General features: G+C 34.9%; 1 protein-coding gene across 8 annotated transcripts in view; it reads left to right on the top strand.

The window, feature by feature from the left end:
• SNX14 (sorting nexin 14) overlaps positions 1-20,083 on the top strand; it is a 101,991-nt gene that overhangs the window by 12,699 nt on the left and 69,209 nt on the right. For 5 of the 8 annotated variants that reach the window (XR_006299142.1, XM_043593039.1, XM_043593041.1 and 2 more), the window contains exons 2-7: positions 5,802-5,922; positions 7,507-7,583; positions 7,665-7,743; positions 12,068-12,111; positions 13,904-13,991; positions 18,860-18,944. Coding sequence is in view for 7 of the 8 variants with exons in the window: in XM_043593039.1 (XP_043448974.1) it covers positions 5,802-5,922; positions 7,507-7,583; positions 7,665-7,743; positions 12,068-12,111; positions 13,904-13,991; positions 18,860-18,944 (494 nt within the window). In the remaining variant the exon portion in view is untranslated. The remainder of the gene's footprint in view (positions 1-5,801; positions 5,923-7,506; positions 7,584-7,664; positions 7,744-12,067; positions 12,112-13,903; positions 13,992-18,859; positions 18,945-20,083) is intronic. The other 3 variants (XM_043593040.1, XM_043593046.1, XM_043593043.1) reach the window with 1 other exon arrangement.

Below are 20,083 nucleotides of genomic sequence, written 5' to 3'. Positions count from 1 at the left end.
TGGGGGAGGGGCAGACACACACACACACACACACACACACACACACACACACACACACAGATTCTGAAGCAGGCTCCAGGCTTTGAACTGTCACCCCAGAGCTCGAAGTGGGGCCTGAACTCACCAACTGTGAGATCATGACCTGAGCTGAAGTTGGATGCTTAACCAACTGAGCCACCCAGGAACCCGTAATTATCACTATTTTAAGTTACAAGGTGCCCTAGTAATCTCCACTAGTTTCCAGTTAGAGGTTTACTTATTTTATTAATTTTTCAAAAACCTAGCTTGTATTTTGTTATTTTTCTCGTCATTGTTGTCTATTGATTTTGATTCCTTTCTTTATTATTTTCTTCCTTTTTCTGTGTTTGGATCCTGATTTTTCCCCAACTTTCGGAGTGTTTAGCTTGTTGGTTTTAACATTTGTCTCTGATTAGTGCAGGATTTCTCAACCTGAGCACTTTTGATAATTTGGGTTAGATAATTTTTTGTTGTTGGGGGACTGGCATGTGCATTGTAGGATATTTAGCCGGAGCGTTGGCCTCTAGCCATTTGATGTCAATAGTGTACTTTCCTTTCCCCTCTCCCCACAGTTGTGACTATCAGAAATATACTGCCAAATGTCCCCTGGAGGACAAAACACTCTTCGTTGAGAACCACAGGGGTAATGCATTTAAAGATACAGATTTTGGGGACACCTGGGTGGCTCAATTGGCTGAGTGTCTGACTTTGGCTCTGGTCATGATCTCTCAGTTTGTGAGTTCGAGTTCCTGAACAGGCCTGCTGCTGTTGGCGCAGAGCCCACTTGGGATCCTCTGTCTCCCTCTCTCTCTGCCTCTCCCCTGCTCATGCTCTCTCTTGCTCAAAAAAATAAAAGTAAAGATACAGATTTTTTTCTTAAATAATACCATAGTTATTGCTTGCCTTAGTTATAGTTCATACATTGTCTTTCAGTCTGAGTATGGGTCTATAATTCCTAATCTGTAATTTTGAAATCAGAAGGCTCTGAAGAAGTAACTTTTCTCCTAGATTTGACTGACACCAATTACATTTGATGACAAAACCTGACCTGAATAGACATGAGACTATTTATAGTATTTATTTCTGACTTACTTATTTCTTATAGTTCATATATTTTGCTGCAGAGGTACTAATATGTGGTTATGGAGTATTGCATTAGATCTCACTGGAGGTGTTAAATTATATATGAAATATGTACTGTTCAAAACCTAAAAATTCTGAATTCTGAGTCATGTCTGTCTTGGTCAAAATGATTTTTGGTAAGCAGCTGTGGACAAGAATTTCATAATTTCCTCTTTGAAATACCTCTAAGGGGTGCCTTGGGTGGCTCAGTGGGTTAAGTGTCCAACTTCAGCTCAGGTCATGGTCTCACAGTTCATGAGTTTGAGCCCTGCATTGGGCTCTGCCCTGACAGCTCAGAGCCTGGAGCCTACTTTGGATCTGTGTCTCCCTCTCTTTCTGCCCCTCCCCTCCATCTCTCTATCTCTCTGTCTCTCTGTCTCTGTCTCTCAAAAATAAATAAACTTAAAAAAATTTAGAAATATTTCTATAATTTGGGTTAGTTTCCAAGCATAGGGTTTTTTTGTTTTTTGTTTTTTTAAAGCTTGATGTCAGGTATGCTATTTTGGTTAGAGTGAAGCTTTGGATAAAGGAATGGGAAGAGGGGTGCCTGGCTGGCTCAGTCAGTAGAGCATGTGAGTCTTGATCTCAGGGCTGTGAGTTCAAGTTCCATGTTGGGTGTACAGATTACTTTAAAAAAAAGGGGGGGGCACCTGAGTGGCTCAGTTCATTAAGCGTCCGACTTCAGCTCAGGTCATGATCTCACTGTTCACGAATTTGAGCCCCGCATTGGGGTCTCCACTGTCAGCACAGAGCCCGCTTTGGGTCCTCTGTCTCCCTCTCTCTCTGCCCTTCCCCTGCTCGTTCACATACACAAACTCACTCTCTCTCAAAAATAAATAAACCTTAAAAAAAAAAAAAAAAAGGAATGGGAAGCTGTAAGAGTAGAAAGGTGAACTGGGGCCAGACTGAAAGGGACCATACAAGTTTAAGGGGTTTTTATTTTGTTCTGCAGCCAACATTAAGACCAGGCAATTCATTTGGTTTGGTGGCTGAGTCTTTGTTTCAGAGCTTTTATATTTACTTGGTCACTGTCTGTTAATAGGTAAGCACCCTCTAATCATCCGTCTTCACTTCTTACTACTTGGTGCTGTATATTTCCCAGTTCTGAGCTCCCAGGTCTTCTGTAATCTTTTGTATTCCATACTGTACTTGGGACATTGTTCCTAGTCAGAGAACTGGGATGGATGTGGAACTCAATTGTGTGCTTGGTTACAATCAGATTACAATCCTCTACTACCTGTTGTCCAGTGCCTGAAAGTTACTGCATATGTTTTGTCCTATTTTATAGTTGTTTATGGTTTGAAGGTAAGTCTGGTACCAATCATTCTGACAAGGAAGCAGAAGTCTCTTACTCCTTTGAAACATATGCCATTTGTCTGTTTTCTCATTGATATCAATCTCCAGGTCATTTGTGTTCGTTTATAGATGACTTTGATTTGTGGGTTATAAACTTCTCTCCATTTTAAATCTAATCATCATTCTAGGTGACTTCAGTGCTTGTGTGAATAACCAACCAAATAGTCTATCTTGAGGTGATTCCTTTTCAGCCTTCCACTTGGATCAACATACACTGGCCCTTATTATCACCAGAAAGAGCTTTACCTCCAAAATCTTAAAAAACAAGTATCCTTCTTGCTGACCATTGTCTACTTCTTTCATTCAGTCAGTCACATTGTACCTGCTCCTTGACTTCTCAGCCCCCTGACTCCTTTGTTTTCTTCCTATCTGTTATTTCACTTCTGTTGTTGCTTTCCTATGCAGTTTAGAGTTGGTCTAGCTTAGAATCCATGGTTCATCACTTCAGCCACTCTCTTACCAGAATCCTTAACTCCTTTCTATGCACTCACCTGACAAAATTCAAATCTTGGATCAATGATGCTGCTTGCTTTTTTAGTGTTTATATCTTGGTCACTGAATGCTAAGAGAAAGTCCCAAATCTGTAAATTTAACTCTTCAACTTCAGTATTGTCCAGCAGTTCCTCAGAATACCCTTTTCTTTACTTTTCCTGAGCAGCTGTTTCAGAACTTCCCCAATCTGCTAGAACTTATCTTGCAACCTTTGCCTTTTCTCTGAGCATCTCCTATTTCACTTGAAGGCCACTATATTTTAATCCTCACTACTGAATTGACAGGTTTAAATGCATTCCCATCCATCTGTTCTTTCCCTCTGGTATTTGGGAAGAGATATCTCCCCCTCTTATTACTATTCTATTTAGGCTCTGAATCCCAACTACTGCTGTCTTCACTAGGATGTTATTCAATTAGTTCTTCTCTCCTTCCTTTTTTTCCTCTTTTCTTCTGCTATCCTGTCAACATTTAAATATGATTAGGTTTTACTAAACATTTTCACTCATTATCTTCCTCCAGCCACCACCTTAGCCCGTCGTTCCTTTAAAAAGTGATTTCACCACATTTACCAACTTTACTTTTTTACTTCCATTTCACTCTGTAATCCACTGTGGTCCTTTGCCATTCTACTTAAGATTGCTTTTGCCAGTTCATCAGTGCCTTTTTTTGTTGCTAAAACTTCTCAGTTGCTAAACTGTCTTTTACTTAATTTTACAAATATTTGATCATGTTAACTACTTTGTCCCTGTTGATTGATTGATTGATTTTTTTTGCCTTGACAGCTTTTATGACTTGATCCTTGGTTTTCTTCCCAGCTCTTCTAATTCCTTTATAAATTTATCTGGCTCTGCTTATTTCTTAAACGTCTCTCTTCTTTTTTCATTCTGTAGCTTTTCCTTTGGTCATTTCATTTATTCCCATGACTTCAGTGACCTTTATGTGATAATCCCCAAAATCTTTTCCTTAGCCCATATTCTCTGCAGAGATTTAAACTACCCAATATTTAACTGCTCGTGAAGCATCTCGGCTTGCCATGTTTTAAGACACTTGAAATTTAGCATGTCCAAAGAGAACTGATTTTTTTACCTATTCCTTCAGCTCACATAATCAACAACTCAGTCCTCTTAATTCTTCCTCTTAGGTGTTGCAGAACAATCAGCTTTTTATCTCTGTATTGGCTATCCTTTTATTCCTGTGGATTACTGCAGCTTTCTAATTAGCCTGCATGTTTCCAGTTTAGGCTGCTATCTCTATACTGCAGCCAGAGTGGTTTTTTGATTATAGAGTCTAGTGATACCACTCTCCTTCGTAAAACTTTGAAAATTCCTAAAATCTTCTTAAAACTCTTCATTGTCTCCTAGATATTACTTGTGGTAGATGACAGAAACTAAACTCACGCTAGGTTTGACAAAGAGTGGAATCCTTGGAAGTTTTTGTAAGTGCAGAAAGAACTGGAGTTGTAGTAGCTAGGCTTCAGAGACACGTAGAACCGGAATTTAAAATGCAACCAATACTTTCTTCACTTCCCTTTTTCTCTTTCTGTGGCCTGGCTTCATTCTCCTCTCACCACTACATAGTGATTTGTGGACTGAAGAACTAGCACCACAGTTTGTACCTTATACAGTTATCAATTAATAGACATAATGTGGTAATTGGGATTTGAACTGTGTTGTTGGGGGACTGGTGTTTCACAAAATTGTACTAACAAAAATTTGTGCATATCAGGACTATGCAATATGAGGACTGCCTGTATTGAGACATGTTAAGATGCCTTATTTTATGACTCCATATCATCTGGCTTCTGTTTCTTTTTTTTTTTTTTTTTAATGTTTATTTTTGAGACACAGAGAGCATGAGCAGGGGAGGGGCAGAGAGAGAGGGGGACGGAGGATCCTAAGAGGACTCTGTGCTGACAGCGGCAAGCCTGATATGGGGCTTGAAGTCATGAACCATGAGATCATGACCTGAGCTGAAGTGAGACTCTAAACTGACAGCCACCCAGACACCCGTTTTGTTTTGTTTTGTTTTGTTTTGTTTTGTTTTGTTTTATTTTAAGATTCATCTTAAAGCCACTTTGTCCTTGGAGCTATGCTCAAATCTTAGTTCATGTGGTTTTTCCCAAGTTTAAATTCCCCTGTCTCTTTCCAAGTCCCTCATTTCTCTACCCTATTCTTTTCTGTTGGGTTTCTGCTACTCACTCTTTTAAGCTTTTCCATAAATACTGCTTTCTTTGAAAAAAGCTTTTTTGTCCTTTTAAATTTGGGTTATATATTCTGCCTGAGGTGTTCCCATATCATGTATGGTTTCTCTTGTCATAATATAGAACACATGATCACACTGTATTGTGCTCATTTACTTACCTGTTACATCTACTAGATCATGTTTTCCATGCATGTAAAGATCATGGCAGTGCTGTTCCCAGTTGTCTCCCTAGAGTGTAGTACTGGGTAGCACAAAATATTAGTCAAGTTTTTTTTGATTTAATGAAAAATAATCAGAATTTTGATGGTGTATTAATACTACCAATATTATTGGAGGGTCTTTTGGAAAAATATAGACTAGTCAAACCTAGGTACCAAATTACAAAATACTGAAAATTTATACTTTCATATACTTTAAATGAAATGTACATTTGATAGCATGCATTCTGTGATCCTTAGAGTTAAATAAATATATCAGAGACATGACAATTGGAGATCTGTCTTCAGTCTGATATGGTAGGTGCTTAATAAATACTTGTTGAATCATTGAAGGAATAACTTAAATTTTATACTTTTGTTTGGTTGTAATAATTATTTTCATTTATTTCTAAGGTATCTTCATGTCTTAATGATCTTCTGGTCATTTGTTGCTGGAGTTGTTACCTTCTATTGCTCATTGGGACCAGATTCTCTCTTACCAAATATATTCTTCACAATAAAATACAAACCCAAGGTAAAATTTTTGTGTTCTTATTTTTGAAAGAGTCAGCATGTATTATCTGTGCTGTTTAATATTATTATTGAAAGCATGTTAAAGCAGTGATTTAAAAAAATCCATCTGCTATTATTTAATAGCGGAAGACATAAGAACATATTCAAAATGAAATTTATGTGTATATTTTTGAAGGTATATAGTTCTACAGGGAGCTATGAAAAGAAAATACAAAATTTTCAAAAGTTGAGATCCATAATTTTATTTTATTTTTTAATGTTATTTATTTTTGAGAGTGTGAGAGAGTGTGAGCAGGAGAGGGGCAGAGAGAGAGGGAGACACAGAAACCAAAGCAAGCTCCAAGCTCTGAGCTGTCAGCACAGTTCACGAACTCATGAATGTGAGATCATGACCTGAGCTGAAGTTGGACACTTAACCTACTGAGCAACCCAGGTGCCCTGAGATCCATAATTTTAGAGTGTCCTCTAACTGCATATTAACCATGAAGACAATAAATTAAGACAGAGGTTCCCAGATTGGTTGTATAGTAGAATCACCTGAGGAATCTTTAAAATAGAGATTCCTAGGCCTTCCCCCCAGATTTTGGTGGAATAGTTCTTGGTTAGGACCTCATAGTCAGTATTTGTTAAAGGCTTTCCAGGTGATTCTGAGGCACAGACACAATTAGGGAACTCTGGATTAAATGATCTAACCCTGTTAATTTCCTAAATGTCTTTTTGCTCCATAAAAAGAGACAGAAATAATTAGGAAGTTTGCTTAACCAAAATAATTTGTATATCTGAAATTTCATTAGGGTGGTAGTGTACTGAATCTATGTCGAGTAGGCAAAGTCACTAGTGTGTAGATATCTTGAAGTCTCGCTTAATAATTCTTCAAGTTAATTCAGTCCCTCTTTTTAGATTTGTTGGTATTTCTACTAAGAAAAAAACACAGAGGAAGGGGGTGCCTCATATTTGAATGATTATTTATTTTGAGAGAAAAAGACAGCATGTGCATATGTGTGCACGAGTGGGGGAGGGTCAGAAAGGTAATCTCAAGCAGGCTCCCCATGCTCAGTGTGGAGCTAGACACGAGGCTTGATCCCATGATCATGAGATCATAACCTGAGCCGAAACCAAGAATGGGACGCTTAACTGACTGAGCCACCCAAACGCCCCCAGTGATGCCCCATATTTTGTCAGGAACATTACTTCTCTTTCTCCTAATTGAAGTTAAGGTTTTAGAGAAATAAAAAATAGTTTTTTCTTACATTTTTTCAGTAGAGTATCATTTTCAAATATAGATCGATTTTTCTTTTTTTAATAAGTGAACATAACAACTGTCCTTAATTTTAAGCTTGGAAATTTGGCTTAGGTATTATAATGCATTTCATCAGGTATTTTTTCTCTTTGATTTGGCAGTTTAATTTAGCCAGCAGTATTTATTACAAGGAATGATTTCAGTGTTATAGCATACAAGTGATAATTTTTTTAAAAATTTGCTGAATTTATACATTGATAAGCTTTTGAAAAGATTATTCTCTTTAGTAAAGATTAAGTGTAAAGTAAAGGCAAATCTCTCCCCTTCCTCATTTCCCTTTTTTAGCAGTTAGGACTTCAAGAACTATTTCCTCAAGGTCGTAGCTGTGCTGTTTGTGGTAAAGTGAAATGCAAACGACATAGGTAAGTTAAACATTTTTTATGTGTTGATCCTTCCAATTACCTTTTGGATTTCAAGCATTATAATTGTATGATTTTCTTTAGGCCTTCCTTACTACTTGAAAACTACCAGCCATGGCTAGATTTGAAAATTTCTTCCAAGGTTGATGCATCTCTCTCAGAGGTAACAGATTTATTTAATATTGTCAAATATACTCAAGCGGAAAATATTAAATACTATGGAAACTTTAGTCAAGGAACATCTTAATATATGCCACCTAATCAATTCTTGACTAGATAGTTGGTTATTATGAAATATGCAACTCAAATGGTAAGTTAGAAATGTTTTTGGATCCTATGTCTAATTTAAATGGACATTTTAGCCAAAGAAAGCACTGTTTTACCTAGATATTGCTTAACTTTATAACAATAGTCATCTTTATGGTAAGACAATACTATTTTGTAATTCCAAAAGGAGACATGAGCTATAAGGAACAAGTCTGTCCTGCTGAATTATGATCCCAGTTTTGACACTGGCTGAAGGGTAGAGTGGAGGACAGGATACTTGTCACGGTTTCCACATAATGTAGGAATAAAATGCTCCCTTTTCTTTGTTGCAGTCACATTTTATATGTACCTTTTGGGTAACATATATTTTAGTTATTTCTTTTAGAGACTTTTTTTCCCCATTGATCTGAGAAAACAGTCAAGTCCTTGAAGGCAGAGAGTAGGGTCCCATTTGTTCCCAGCACTAACCGTAGTGCCAGATATTTTGTTGGTAGTTGATATGTACTGAATTAAGTTGAATGCTAATTAGTTGAAGAATAGCATTAGGCTCCTGAATCCTACCTAATTATCTTCTTTTCCAATTTGTATCCTTCGGCTACAAGTATGCTGCATAAATGCCAAACTGTTGGCACTTTTCTTTTTCATTTCTTCTGTAAGTCCTTTTTCATCTTCAAGATTCCTTGATTTAGGACTATGCTGTCTAGTATGGTCGCCACTAGCCACATGTGGCTGTTAATAAACAACTTGGAATGTATTAGCCCAAATTGAGATGTGATTTTGAGGATTTAGTAAGAAAAAAGGAAGGTAAAGTATCCTATTATATATTTTATTGATTACATGTTGAAATGATAATATTTTAGATATATATTGGTTTAAATAAAATATATTGTAAAATCAATTTCACTGTTTCTTTTTACTTTTTAAAAAGTGTAGGTACTAGAAAATTTAAGACTACATATGTGGCTCACATTACATTTTTATTGGAGAGTGCTGATTTGATGAGGTCTGCTGAAGATAAGACCTCTAATAAGAGTATTATGTGTCTTTGGCACTTCATTAATTTCTTAAAAAAAAAAAAAAAAAAAAGAAAGAACTTAAGGGAAGCTCCTGGCTGACTGCCTGGCACTTATTGGTGTTCAGTAAATGTAAGCTCCAACATTTAAAAACATTTTTTGAGATTTTACTATAGGCAGGAACTGGACTTGGCTCCAGGAATAGAAGGAGAAATAAGATATGGTCACTTTCTTCTAGGAATTTCAATCTAGGAGGGGAGGTAGGCATATAAACAGGTACATACAATATAATGTAAATGCAGGCAATAATGGAAGAAATGTGCCATGTATATTATTAGTACAGAGGAAGAAATGAATAACTGTTGAGAGGGGCAACCAGAAAGTATAACTAGAAGTTATACTTCTATACTTTTATAACTGATAGTGTGTGGAAAAAGGTATTTCATGATTTAGGAAGAGCTTTTGAAAGGAAAGAGAGGCCTTGAAACAAGGTGTTCAGTAAGCTGGAGGGCAAAATGTGAGGGAGGATGTGGGCAGTGAAGATACTGTATTGTAGCTGCTAATATTTATTGGTTATTGCTCTGTATTAGGCATAATACTAATTACTTATTTTCTGAAATCACACAACCTATAAAATAGGTGCTATTATTGATGAATTTACCAGAACTGGACTTTAGAGGGTTTTAATAATTTTCTCAAGTTCATAGCTGCTTGGTAGCAGAACTCACTCTAAAACCCGAGTCTGGCTTAGTTCTTAACCAGTTTATATTTATTTCTTTATTTTTTAATTTTCTTTTTAATGTTTATTTATTTTTGAGACAATGCGAGAGACAGAGTGCAAGCGGCGGAGGGGCAGACAGAGGAAGACACAGAATCTGAAACAGGCTCCAGGCTCTGAGCTGTCAGCACAGAGCCTGACGTGGGGCTCAAACTCACGAACCATGAGATCATGACCTGAGCCAAAGTAGGACCCTTAACCGACTGAGCCACTCAGGTGCCCCTTAACCAGTTCTTATATGGCCCTTTAGAAATCAGATCATCAAAAGACTAAAAGGACTTTGCTGAAGGAGTGTAATTGATCATGGAAGCCAGTGATTTTTGAATTGTGTAACTGGAGTTTTCAGATGTGACTCATAGGATGTAGTGGGAGGTGAAAAGAAAGTAATGGTCACAGCTGCTGGCAGACATCTTTCTCCCACCCCTTTAAAATTGCAGCTCCACTTTTCTTACTTTGATAATATTGTGGTTTGAGAAATTGAAGGTTTATACGGGGTGGGGGGGATAATATGTTCAAATATATGTTTTAGGTTACTCTAACAGCTTTGTGGTGGGTAGAAGGGAGCTAGCTTGGAAGGAGACTAGGTTAGAGGCTGTTGCTACAATTTAGGAGTGAGAAAATAAGGACTGATCAATGGAGCTATAGAAGAGAGCTACTCAGGATGTAAAATCAATAGTAATTAGTGATTGGAATTGGGAAATAAAATAAGACCAGATGTTTAATGGCAGACTTTCTAGTTTCTGTGTCATATCCCTGCTTATATGTATTTTATTTTCCCACTTGATAATCACCAGTGCTTAGTTTTTCTAATTAAAAAAATCAAATCTTGCCTTAATATTTAGAGAATCTGTAACCTTTCTTATTGCTGCCAGAGAAGGAATATAGGCATATAGTCAGATTAGATATATTGTTTCATTCTCTCCTTACTGCTTTTAAAAGTTACTGCCCACTGTTGCAAGTCTTTATTATTTTTTATTATTTTTTAAAACTTTTGGTTCTACATTTGCAATAGACACATTTTTTTTAATGTTTATTTGAGAGAGAGAGAGAGAGAGAGCATGAGCAGGGGAGGGTCAGGTGGTGGGGGGGACATAGAATCTGGAGCAGGCTCTGTGCTACTAGCAGTGAGCCCAATGTGGGGCTTAAACTTAGGAACCATATGATCATGACCTGAGCTGAAGTTGGATGCTCAACTGACTGAGCCACCCAGTCACCCCATTGCAGGTCTTTTTAAAAATTAACATACTGCTACACCCAGACACAAGAAATGGAAAGGTTTTTTTTGTTTTTGTTTTTGTTTTAATGTTTATTTATTTATTTTGGGAGAGAGAGAGGGAGAGAGCGAGCAGGGAAGGGGCAGAGAGAGAGAATCCCAAGCATGTTCCACACTGTCAGCCCAGACAGCCCAATGCAGGGCTCAAACTCCCAAACTGTGAGATCATGACTTGAGCTGAAATCAAAAAGATGCTCAACCAACTGAACCACCCAAGTGCTCCAAGAAATGTAGAGTTTAACACCTAGGGTTTCTTTAGCTTTGTTACTTTTTACTTATAATTTATATACTGATTATAAATTTACAGCCTAAAATTTTCACAAAGTAAACATATCCATATAACTAGCACCCAGATCAAGAAACAAAGCATTATTAGCACCCCAGAAGTCCCCCTCATTGTTTCTTTAGTCACAATTCTCCCTTCTGAAGTAATCACTTATACCTAAATTTGACCCCTTATAAAAGTAATCACTGATTCCTAAATTTGACCCCTTATGTAAGTCTTACCTGTTTCTTCATTTTATTCAAGGAATACTGATTTATAGAGAAAGTTAGGAATCTAAAAGGCTAACCTATATTTTTCTTCTTTCCATAGAACTTGTAGTTCAGTGACTCTTCAGAGAAGTCAGGAAAAATTTAAGTGTTTTTTTTTTTATTTAATTGTAGGAATATTTAGAAATGTGTGTATATCATTATAATAGCAATTTTTCTTTTTATGGAGTTTTACGGCTTTCACATATGTTCTTTTTTTTAATGTTTATTTTTGAGAGATAGAGCATGTTTGCATACAAGCAGGAAAGGGGCAGAGAGAGAGAGGGGGAGAGAGAGAATTCCAAGCAGGCTCCTCGCTGTCAGCGCGGAGCCCACCATGGGGCTTGGACTCAGGAACCGTGAGATCATGACCTGAGCTGAAATCAAAAGTTGGACACTTAACCAACTGAGCCACCCAGGTGCCCCTCATGTTTTGTTTTTGATCATCACAACAACCATGTAAGGTTGACATACACACTTTGTCATGTGAAAGTATGATATTAGATGTCAATATTTAGGATAATAAAATTGGTTCTTGGTGATATATATTATTTAGTAGTATGGTTTATTTTCCTAGGATTAGTTAATTAATTTGATTTTTCTTTAAAAAATAATTTTTATACAGGTTCTTGAATTAGTGTTGGAAAACTTTGTTTATCCGTGGTACAGGTATGTCCTTTCTATAATACCTTTTTTCTTTACTGAATACAATGAAGTGTGCTAATGAAATGTTTTCACTGTAGGCCGGGATTTCTCAACTTTGTCACTATTGACATTTTAGGCCAAGTAATTCTTCTTTTGGAGGGGCTGTCCTGTGTATTATAGGATGTTTAGCAGAACTCCTGGCCTTTTTCCATTAGCTACCAGTAATACTCCCTCATCCTCTTATTTGTGATCATCAAAAATGTCTTCAGAGATTGCCAGATATTACCTGGGAGGCATAATTGGCCCTAGATAAGAACCATAGACATAGGCAATCAATTAACAGTTTAGTGACAGTAAAGAAGAAAAACCTAGGCTGCTTTTTGAAGGAAAATCAACTTAGAGAATTTCTTATCACTTCTGAATGTAGTAACTTAATATTTTGCATGTGCTTTTTACATTTGAAATAATTGTACATTTAGAGGCAAATTTATATTCAGATGTTTCATTAAATTGAAATATAATTTTAATAGTATTTTCCTAGAATATTAATGTTTTTTTCCAAAGTAACTGTTTTTAGTATCTGCTATGGATGTACAAGCACCCTCTGCCTTGGAAGGATATAGAAAATACTCTAGATCTAAAAAATTAACCTAGTTTGAGAATCAGAAATTCAAATTATATACTTAATAAATGTTTCCTTACAAAAACATCGTGTATTTAGTTACATATTTGAACACTTACACCTATATGACTTACAGGTGTAATATTCAATGACATCTGTCTTAATTTTATATATTTTGAATTTTCTAATTAAAAGCCGCTAGTAGGTGAGATGCTCTATATGTATTAAACTTAATATCCAGTTTATATGCCATATTTTCCTGAAAAGCTATGTAAATTAATATTTTTATGTTGGATTCTGTCTTAAATATGGGGCATTTGCCATTTAAGTAAAGTTGATGATAAGTCTTTTTGTATAATGAATCCTGTTGTGAATATTCCCCTCACTCCTGCCCATGTTATGACTCTTCATTAAAGCTGGCTGTATTTCTAAATATTAAAGTATGTATTTTCTCTTCAGTGTATTTATTGATACTGAAATAGCCACTTTCCTGGGATTAATAGTAGGAAGCGTAGTTAATACAATTATCTTCTTTATTCTGCCAAGGGACTAAATAGCACCATCTCCAAGTTCAGGATATCACCATTATACATACCTTTCTCCCTTGCTTTGATTAGGGAAGTGACCTAATTCTTCTAGGGATCTCAAGACTTCAGGAAAATGAAAAGTAGCTTCTCAGAAGAAAGTTGTTAAAATTTCCGTTTAAAAATGTTTGAGTTTCACTTTATTTTCTTTTTCAAATAGAATTATTATTTTTTACCTTTTACAATCAGTTTATAATATTAATCTATAAATATTTTAAACCAAATTAAAATTTTGTATTAATTTAATTCTGTTGCTCCTCTCATATTATTCTTTGTTTTGTTTCTTAGAAATTCCTTTAATGATGTTTAGAAAATGATTGTAGTATTGTAAAAATATAACTTTGTATATGTGGTTGTCTACAGGGAAATATATACTACACTTTACTTAGTAATGATTATGTCTTGGTACTAGAATTATGGGAGATGCTTATTTTTTCATTGTACATTTTTATCTTTTATTCTGTAATGTAATGCATTGTTTAAAAAGCAAAGGAAAATAGCATAATTAAAAGGAAAAAAAGAGGAAGTTCTGAACTTTCCTGGGTTTGTGGAAGGAGTAATGGTGTATTTCTCTGAGCTCTTAAATGCTTGCTTTTCTCCTTAATTGAAGGGATGTAACAGATGATGAGTCCTTTGTTGATGAACTGAGAATTACATTACGGTTTTTTGCATCTGTCTTAATTCGAAGGATTCACAAGGTATATATTTATAATGAGAAATTTGGGAATTTGGGGTTTTATTATTCCTAAAAAGGTGGTTTTTTTTTAAATCTTAGTTTTACTTTATCCTATACTATAAGTATTTTTTTCTTCACTTTAATTTTTTTAGATTAAAAGGTAAATGGGTCATTTTTGATTTATTGATGTTTTACTTCCTTTAATGCTAATGCACCTTGGTTTGTAGTAATTAGAAATAAAAAGACAGCTAAAGAGAACTGTAGGAAAAAAAGTCTCGTTCTAGTTAGATGAATTTATTGAGTAAATGGCGATGATTATGATCTACTTTTTAAAAAAAATGTTTCAAGTCATATGTTTGGGTCTTTGTATGTAGTTACAGTATGTTGGCTATAGACACACATGCTTGTATACTGCCTTGTCAGTTTGATAGAATTGAGCACATTGACAATAAACTGGTATATATCATCTCTCTACAATTATTAAATAAAGGTAAATCTTGTTAAATGTTTCTATACTTTTTTGAGAAATTAACAAAATAGTCAATCACTGTAGAAAAGATATGCAAAAATATGAATAAGCAGTTCACAAAAGAAAAATGGCCAATGAACACTTGAGACTATGTTGTCTCACATCAAATAAATACAGTTTTTTGATGAGATGCTCTTCTGTTGCCTATCAGATTGGGAAAGAATGATAATGTCTAGTAATGGTCATTGTGGGGAAACAGGCAGAACAAGTACAAATCCAAATTGGTATAACTCATATACTGGAGGGCAGTTTGGTAATCTTTAACAAAAGACTTAAAAACGTCTATACTCCCAAATTTAATTATATTTTTGATAATATATTTTAAATAAATAATCATGAGATGTATGTAAAAATGAATGCTCGAAGATTCATTGTAGTATAATTTAAGAAAAGGAAAACTGAAAAGAAAATCTGATGTCTAATGATAAAATTGTTGATTAAAATATAGAACATGCTAATTATAGAATCCTGTACAGCCATGAAAATCGTTTTGTAGAATAGTACTTATTTACATGAGAAATTATTTTCCTTATATAATCAAGTGGAAGAGGCTGGAAAATAATATATGTGGTATTTTTCCACATTGAAAACAAAGCTTACATATTAAAGCTTGTTAATATGTGTATTAAGTACATATATATCCTTATTGTTAACTCTTACCAACATGATGGGTTGATGCTGATTTTTGGTTCTTACCATGCACTTCTTTCAGTTCATCTTTATTTGTCTTCATATTGAACTTTTACCATTTTATAAATAGAAAAAAGTTGATAAATATTAAACACATTGTCTACTTTTTAATTAATTTTTTTTAATGTTTATTTTTGAGAGAGAGAGAGAGAGAGAGAGAAAGAGAGAGAAAATGTGAGTGGGGGAGGGGCAGAGGGAGGGAGACACAGAATCCATAGCAGGATCCAGGCTCTGAGCTGTCAGCACAGAGCTTGATGTAGTACTCGATCCCATGGACTGCGAGATCATGACCTGAGCCGAAGTCAGACACTTAACTGACTGAGCCACCCAGACGCCCCTTAATCGTATTGTTGAAAAAATTCTAAGGCACATATATAGAGTTTAATTGGAATAAAAGATTTAGTAAGAAATATCAAGTGTTTGATAGTAAGTCACTTAAATTACAACTTAGAGTAAGTCAAATAAAATCAATTGATCAAAAAGCTGATTCATTACAATAAATTTATAAGTATTAATTTAGAAGAATAGCTCTGCTGTGTTAGGCTTTGAGAAAGCCTAGTGATTTTATTTTATTTATTTATTTTATTTATTTTTATTTATTTTTAATTTTTTTTTTTAACATTTATTTTTGAGACAGAGAGAGACAGAGCATGAACAGGGGAGGGTCAGAGAGAGGGAGACACAGAATCTGAAACAGGCTCCAGGCTCTGAGCTGTCAGCACAGAGCCCAATGCGGGGCTCGACCTCACGGACCGTGAGATCATGACCTGAGCCGAAGTCGGACGCTTAACCGACCGAGCCACCCAGGCGCCCCAAGCCTAGTGATTTTAAAATCATAGTACCTCATACTTGGATTGCTTTATATGTACTTTTTGGTAACAGCTTTATTGAGGTCTACTTTGTATACCAGACAGCTCACTCATTTAAATGTTCAGTGTTTTTTCAGATATTCCTGGAGTTATGCACCATCACAGCAATTTTATACCGTTTCTATCACCCAAAAAGAGACCTCATTCTTTAGCCATTAATCCTTGTTCTTTCATCCTCTTAGCTCTAGCCAACAACCAATCTACTTTCTGGCTCTATAGATTTGTTAATTCTGGATATTTCATATAAATGGAATCATGTAATATGCGGCCTGTTGTGATTGGTTACTTTCACTTGGCATAAAGTTTTCAAAGTTCATTCATGTTATAGTTGTAGCATGTATCAGGACTTCTTTGTTAGGTCTGAATAATATTTCATTGTGTAGATATGCCACATTTTGTTTATCCATCCATCAGTTGATGGACATTTGGATTATTTCCACTTTTTGGCTATTTTGGATAATGCCATAGCATTGTGTACAACTGTTTTTAATGGTTTTGGGGATATATATTTTAATTTCTTTAGGGTGTAAACTTAGGAATATAATTGTTGGGTCAAACAAGTAACTCTCTGTTTAATTTTTTGAGGAACTACCAGACTCTTTTCCAAAGTGGCTATACCATTTTACATTCCCACCAGTAGTATATGAGGGTTCTGATTTCTCTACATCCTTGCCAGAACTAGTTATTATCTCATTTTTGGATTCTAACCATGCCTAATGAATATGAAGTAGTAACATTGTGGCTTTGATTTACATTTCCCTGATCAGTTGTGGCATTGAGCATCTTTTCATATGCTTATTGGCCATTTGTATATCTTTTTTTCAAAAATGTCTATCCAGATTCTTTGCCATTTTTTAACCGGGGTGTCTATTCATTATTGAGTTATAAGAATTCATATATATGATTTGCAAATATATTCTGTTGTTTTTTGGATTGTTAACGCTATCCTTTTCACTTTTTTTAAAATGTTTATTTTTGAAGGGGGTGGGCAGAGAGAGAAAGGGAGAAAATCCCAAGCAGGCTCCACCCTCAGCACAGAGCCCGACATGGGGCTTGATTTCACGACCATGAGATCATGACCTGAGCCCGACATGAAAAGTCAGATGCTTAGTCAGTCAGATGCGACTGAGCCACCCAGGCACCCCATCCTTTCTTTTCATTTTATCTGCGTCATTATCCGGGGAGATAAGTGGGTCATTATCATACCCATTATATAGAAACTAACTTTGATGAAGTGTCAGAGGTAGCTAATGGGTCAAGGATTATGCCTGGGTCAACTTATTCCTAGTACAGTGTTCTGTCCTTGATACCATTGCTTAAATAATGTAAACTGGCAGTTTGGGGGTAATGAACACAAAGAATCATTTAAGGGTACACAATAGTGGTGTATTTTTTTTTAAATTAAAGTTTAGTGACGAACCCATTATTTTACCATTTTGATTGTGACCTCAAGTCTTTAAAAATGGAACTTATAAATGAAAAATTTTCATGAGTATTCTTAGAAGATTTTATATACTATTTGAAAACAAACATCCTGTTTGATAAATATTATAGCAATTTATAATCACTGAGGGCAAGAAATGAGGGAGAAATGAAGAGTTGTGTTATTTTGCAACAAGAAAAACTACTAATAAAAATATCCCTTCTTATTGAATATGTTTTATCTTATACAGCCAAAAGATATCTATTAACTGCTCTGGGTTTTACTGGTAGATCACTAAAAACTGGGGGTTTATGATCCATCACAGTTATTAGATTTATTAGCCTGGGATTTTCCCCCCTTCCTTAATGTAGAATTTAAAAAGAAGAGTTAACACAAAACTTTACTATGATGCAATATGTTCATGCCTTTGATAAAGGGAAAAATATAATGTGTTGAGTATTGTGGTAGAGGATAAACCTGTTGAAGTCAATAAACATGTTTTTAGTGATTCATTTTATTTGCAATTCAGTCTTATTTTTTTATCTCTTCTGTGCGTGCATATAAGCCCTCAACCTTTCATTGCTAACCTGCAATAATCACAGTTTCCAGCCTTTAAGCTGAAAAATGTCTGTGGGGAATGATGAAATTTAGTGTTATTCCAAAATAGAATGCTTCCATATAGCCTAAAACCAGGATTTATCTTGTAAGCTGAATGGAAAACTTCATTTTTAAGTAACCTTAATAAGCAGAAATTTATGGTCTCAAAGGGATAATGTTACTTGAGATTTTTCTTTGTGTTTAAAAGAAACACATGAAAGAACTAAGAATAAAGATATATTTTGTGAAAAATATAGTATATAGTGTATGCATGTTAATATACATTTTCTTTAAAAATTTTTTTTAATACTTATTTTTGGGAGACAGAGAGACAGAGTGCAAGGAGGGGAGGGGCAGAGAGACAGGGAGACACAGAATGTGAAGCAGGCTCCAGGCTCCAAGCTGTCAGCACAAAGCCTGATGCAGGGCTTGAACCCACAAAGCGTGAGATCATGACCTGGGCCGAAGTCAGACGCCTAACTGACTGAGCCACCCAGGCACCCTTAATATACATTTTCTTTACCATGGTAGAAAACTGTCTAAAGTTACAGTTAGTATGATCCAAGAAAATTATTTTTGAAAGATTTCTAAATAATATCTCTAACTTTTAAGATCATGTGTTCCAGCATCTTAAATATAATATTCCTGCCGTTGTAACTCACTGGTAATTATTTTATTTTAATGTTATTTTATTTATTTTGTTTATTTTAATTGTTATTTTATTTTAATGTCATTTTATTTTTAATGTTAAAAAGTATTATTTTAATGTTAAATTTTTCCAGGTGGATATTCCATCTATTATAACCAAGAAACTGTTAAAAGCAGCAATGAAGCATATAGAAGTGATAGTTAAAGCCAGTCAGAAAGGTAATATAGTTTTCTACTACAAAGTTTGAGTGATTTTTATATACCAGCTTTCACCTTAAATACCTAAGTATGAATACTGATGCATTAACTGATATTCACAAATGCTGTGAAAGTATTCCTTTAAACTGAAATCTTTTTCAGTATTTTGTTTTACAATGTAAGTGATTGCAAAAACGCAGTAATCTGTGAAAATTAAAATACAGTTAACTTTTGGATACATTATTGATGACTTTCATCTTTTTTTTGAATAATAGTCTTGCCTTCATTACTTCCTCTGAGGTACCTCACATAATCTCTTCCCCCTTTCTTTTTTTCTTAATGATTTCAACAGTTTTGACCTATTCCAGCCCATTGTATATATCACTACCATTTAATTTCATAGTACTACAATTATGTTCTCTCTCTACTAAAATTAGTGACTCTGCTATAGAGGCTAAATTGTATACTTAAATACTTTCTTGTCTAGTCAGATATTTTAATCTACTTTTGTCTTTAACTGTGTATTATGCTTTGGTTAGGATCACCTATTTGCATTTTTTTGTGTATGTCCTGGCCTCTTTATACTGTCATGATTTGCACATAGTAAATGTTTTCTGATTAATGAGTGAAATCTTCATTTGGGACTTTTCTTGCTCTTAGATCAAACTGGAATTTTTCTTTAAAAAAATCACTTCTGTGTTCTAGGGTTGATTCTTTACAAAACTGATTTTCCTTGTGTTTGCATTTGGTATTCTTTGTCAGTGCTTTCCTAATGCTTTTGGTATTCTTTATCGATACTACATACTACTCCATGTAGATAACCATGTGGAAGAGGTTTCATGGTCATATTTTCTGGTAATTACTATATATTATATTCCCCTTCTGGAAATTCCCAGTAAATACTAGCATACCAAAATTTCTGAGTAGTCCTACAGCAAAGACATAGCTTTGACTACTTAGTTTTTAACTTACCACATCCCAAATTCATCTGAACACAGAACCAATTTTCTGTCTCTCATAATATCAGTTATATAATCAGTTCGTTTGGGGAAATTATGTTCTCAGCAGGGTTGAAGTAAAATTAAATCAAATCATTAGTTTGTTTTTTGCTGAGTAATTCCTCAGGTATGAGAAGCGTTTTAAATTCTATATTTGAATTA

Source organism: Prionailurus bengalensis, chromosome B2 (assembly GCF_016509475.1).
Source record: "Prionailurus bengalensis isolate Pbe53 chromosome B2, Fcat_Pben_1.1_paternal_pri, whole genome shotgun sequence".
Classification (NCBI taxonomy): Eukaryota; Metazoa; Chordata; class Mammalia; order Carnivora; family Felidae; genus Prionailurus; species Prionailurus bengalensis.
This window is presented reverse-complemented; position numbering and strand designations above follow the sequence as displayed.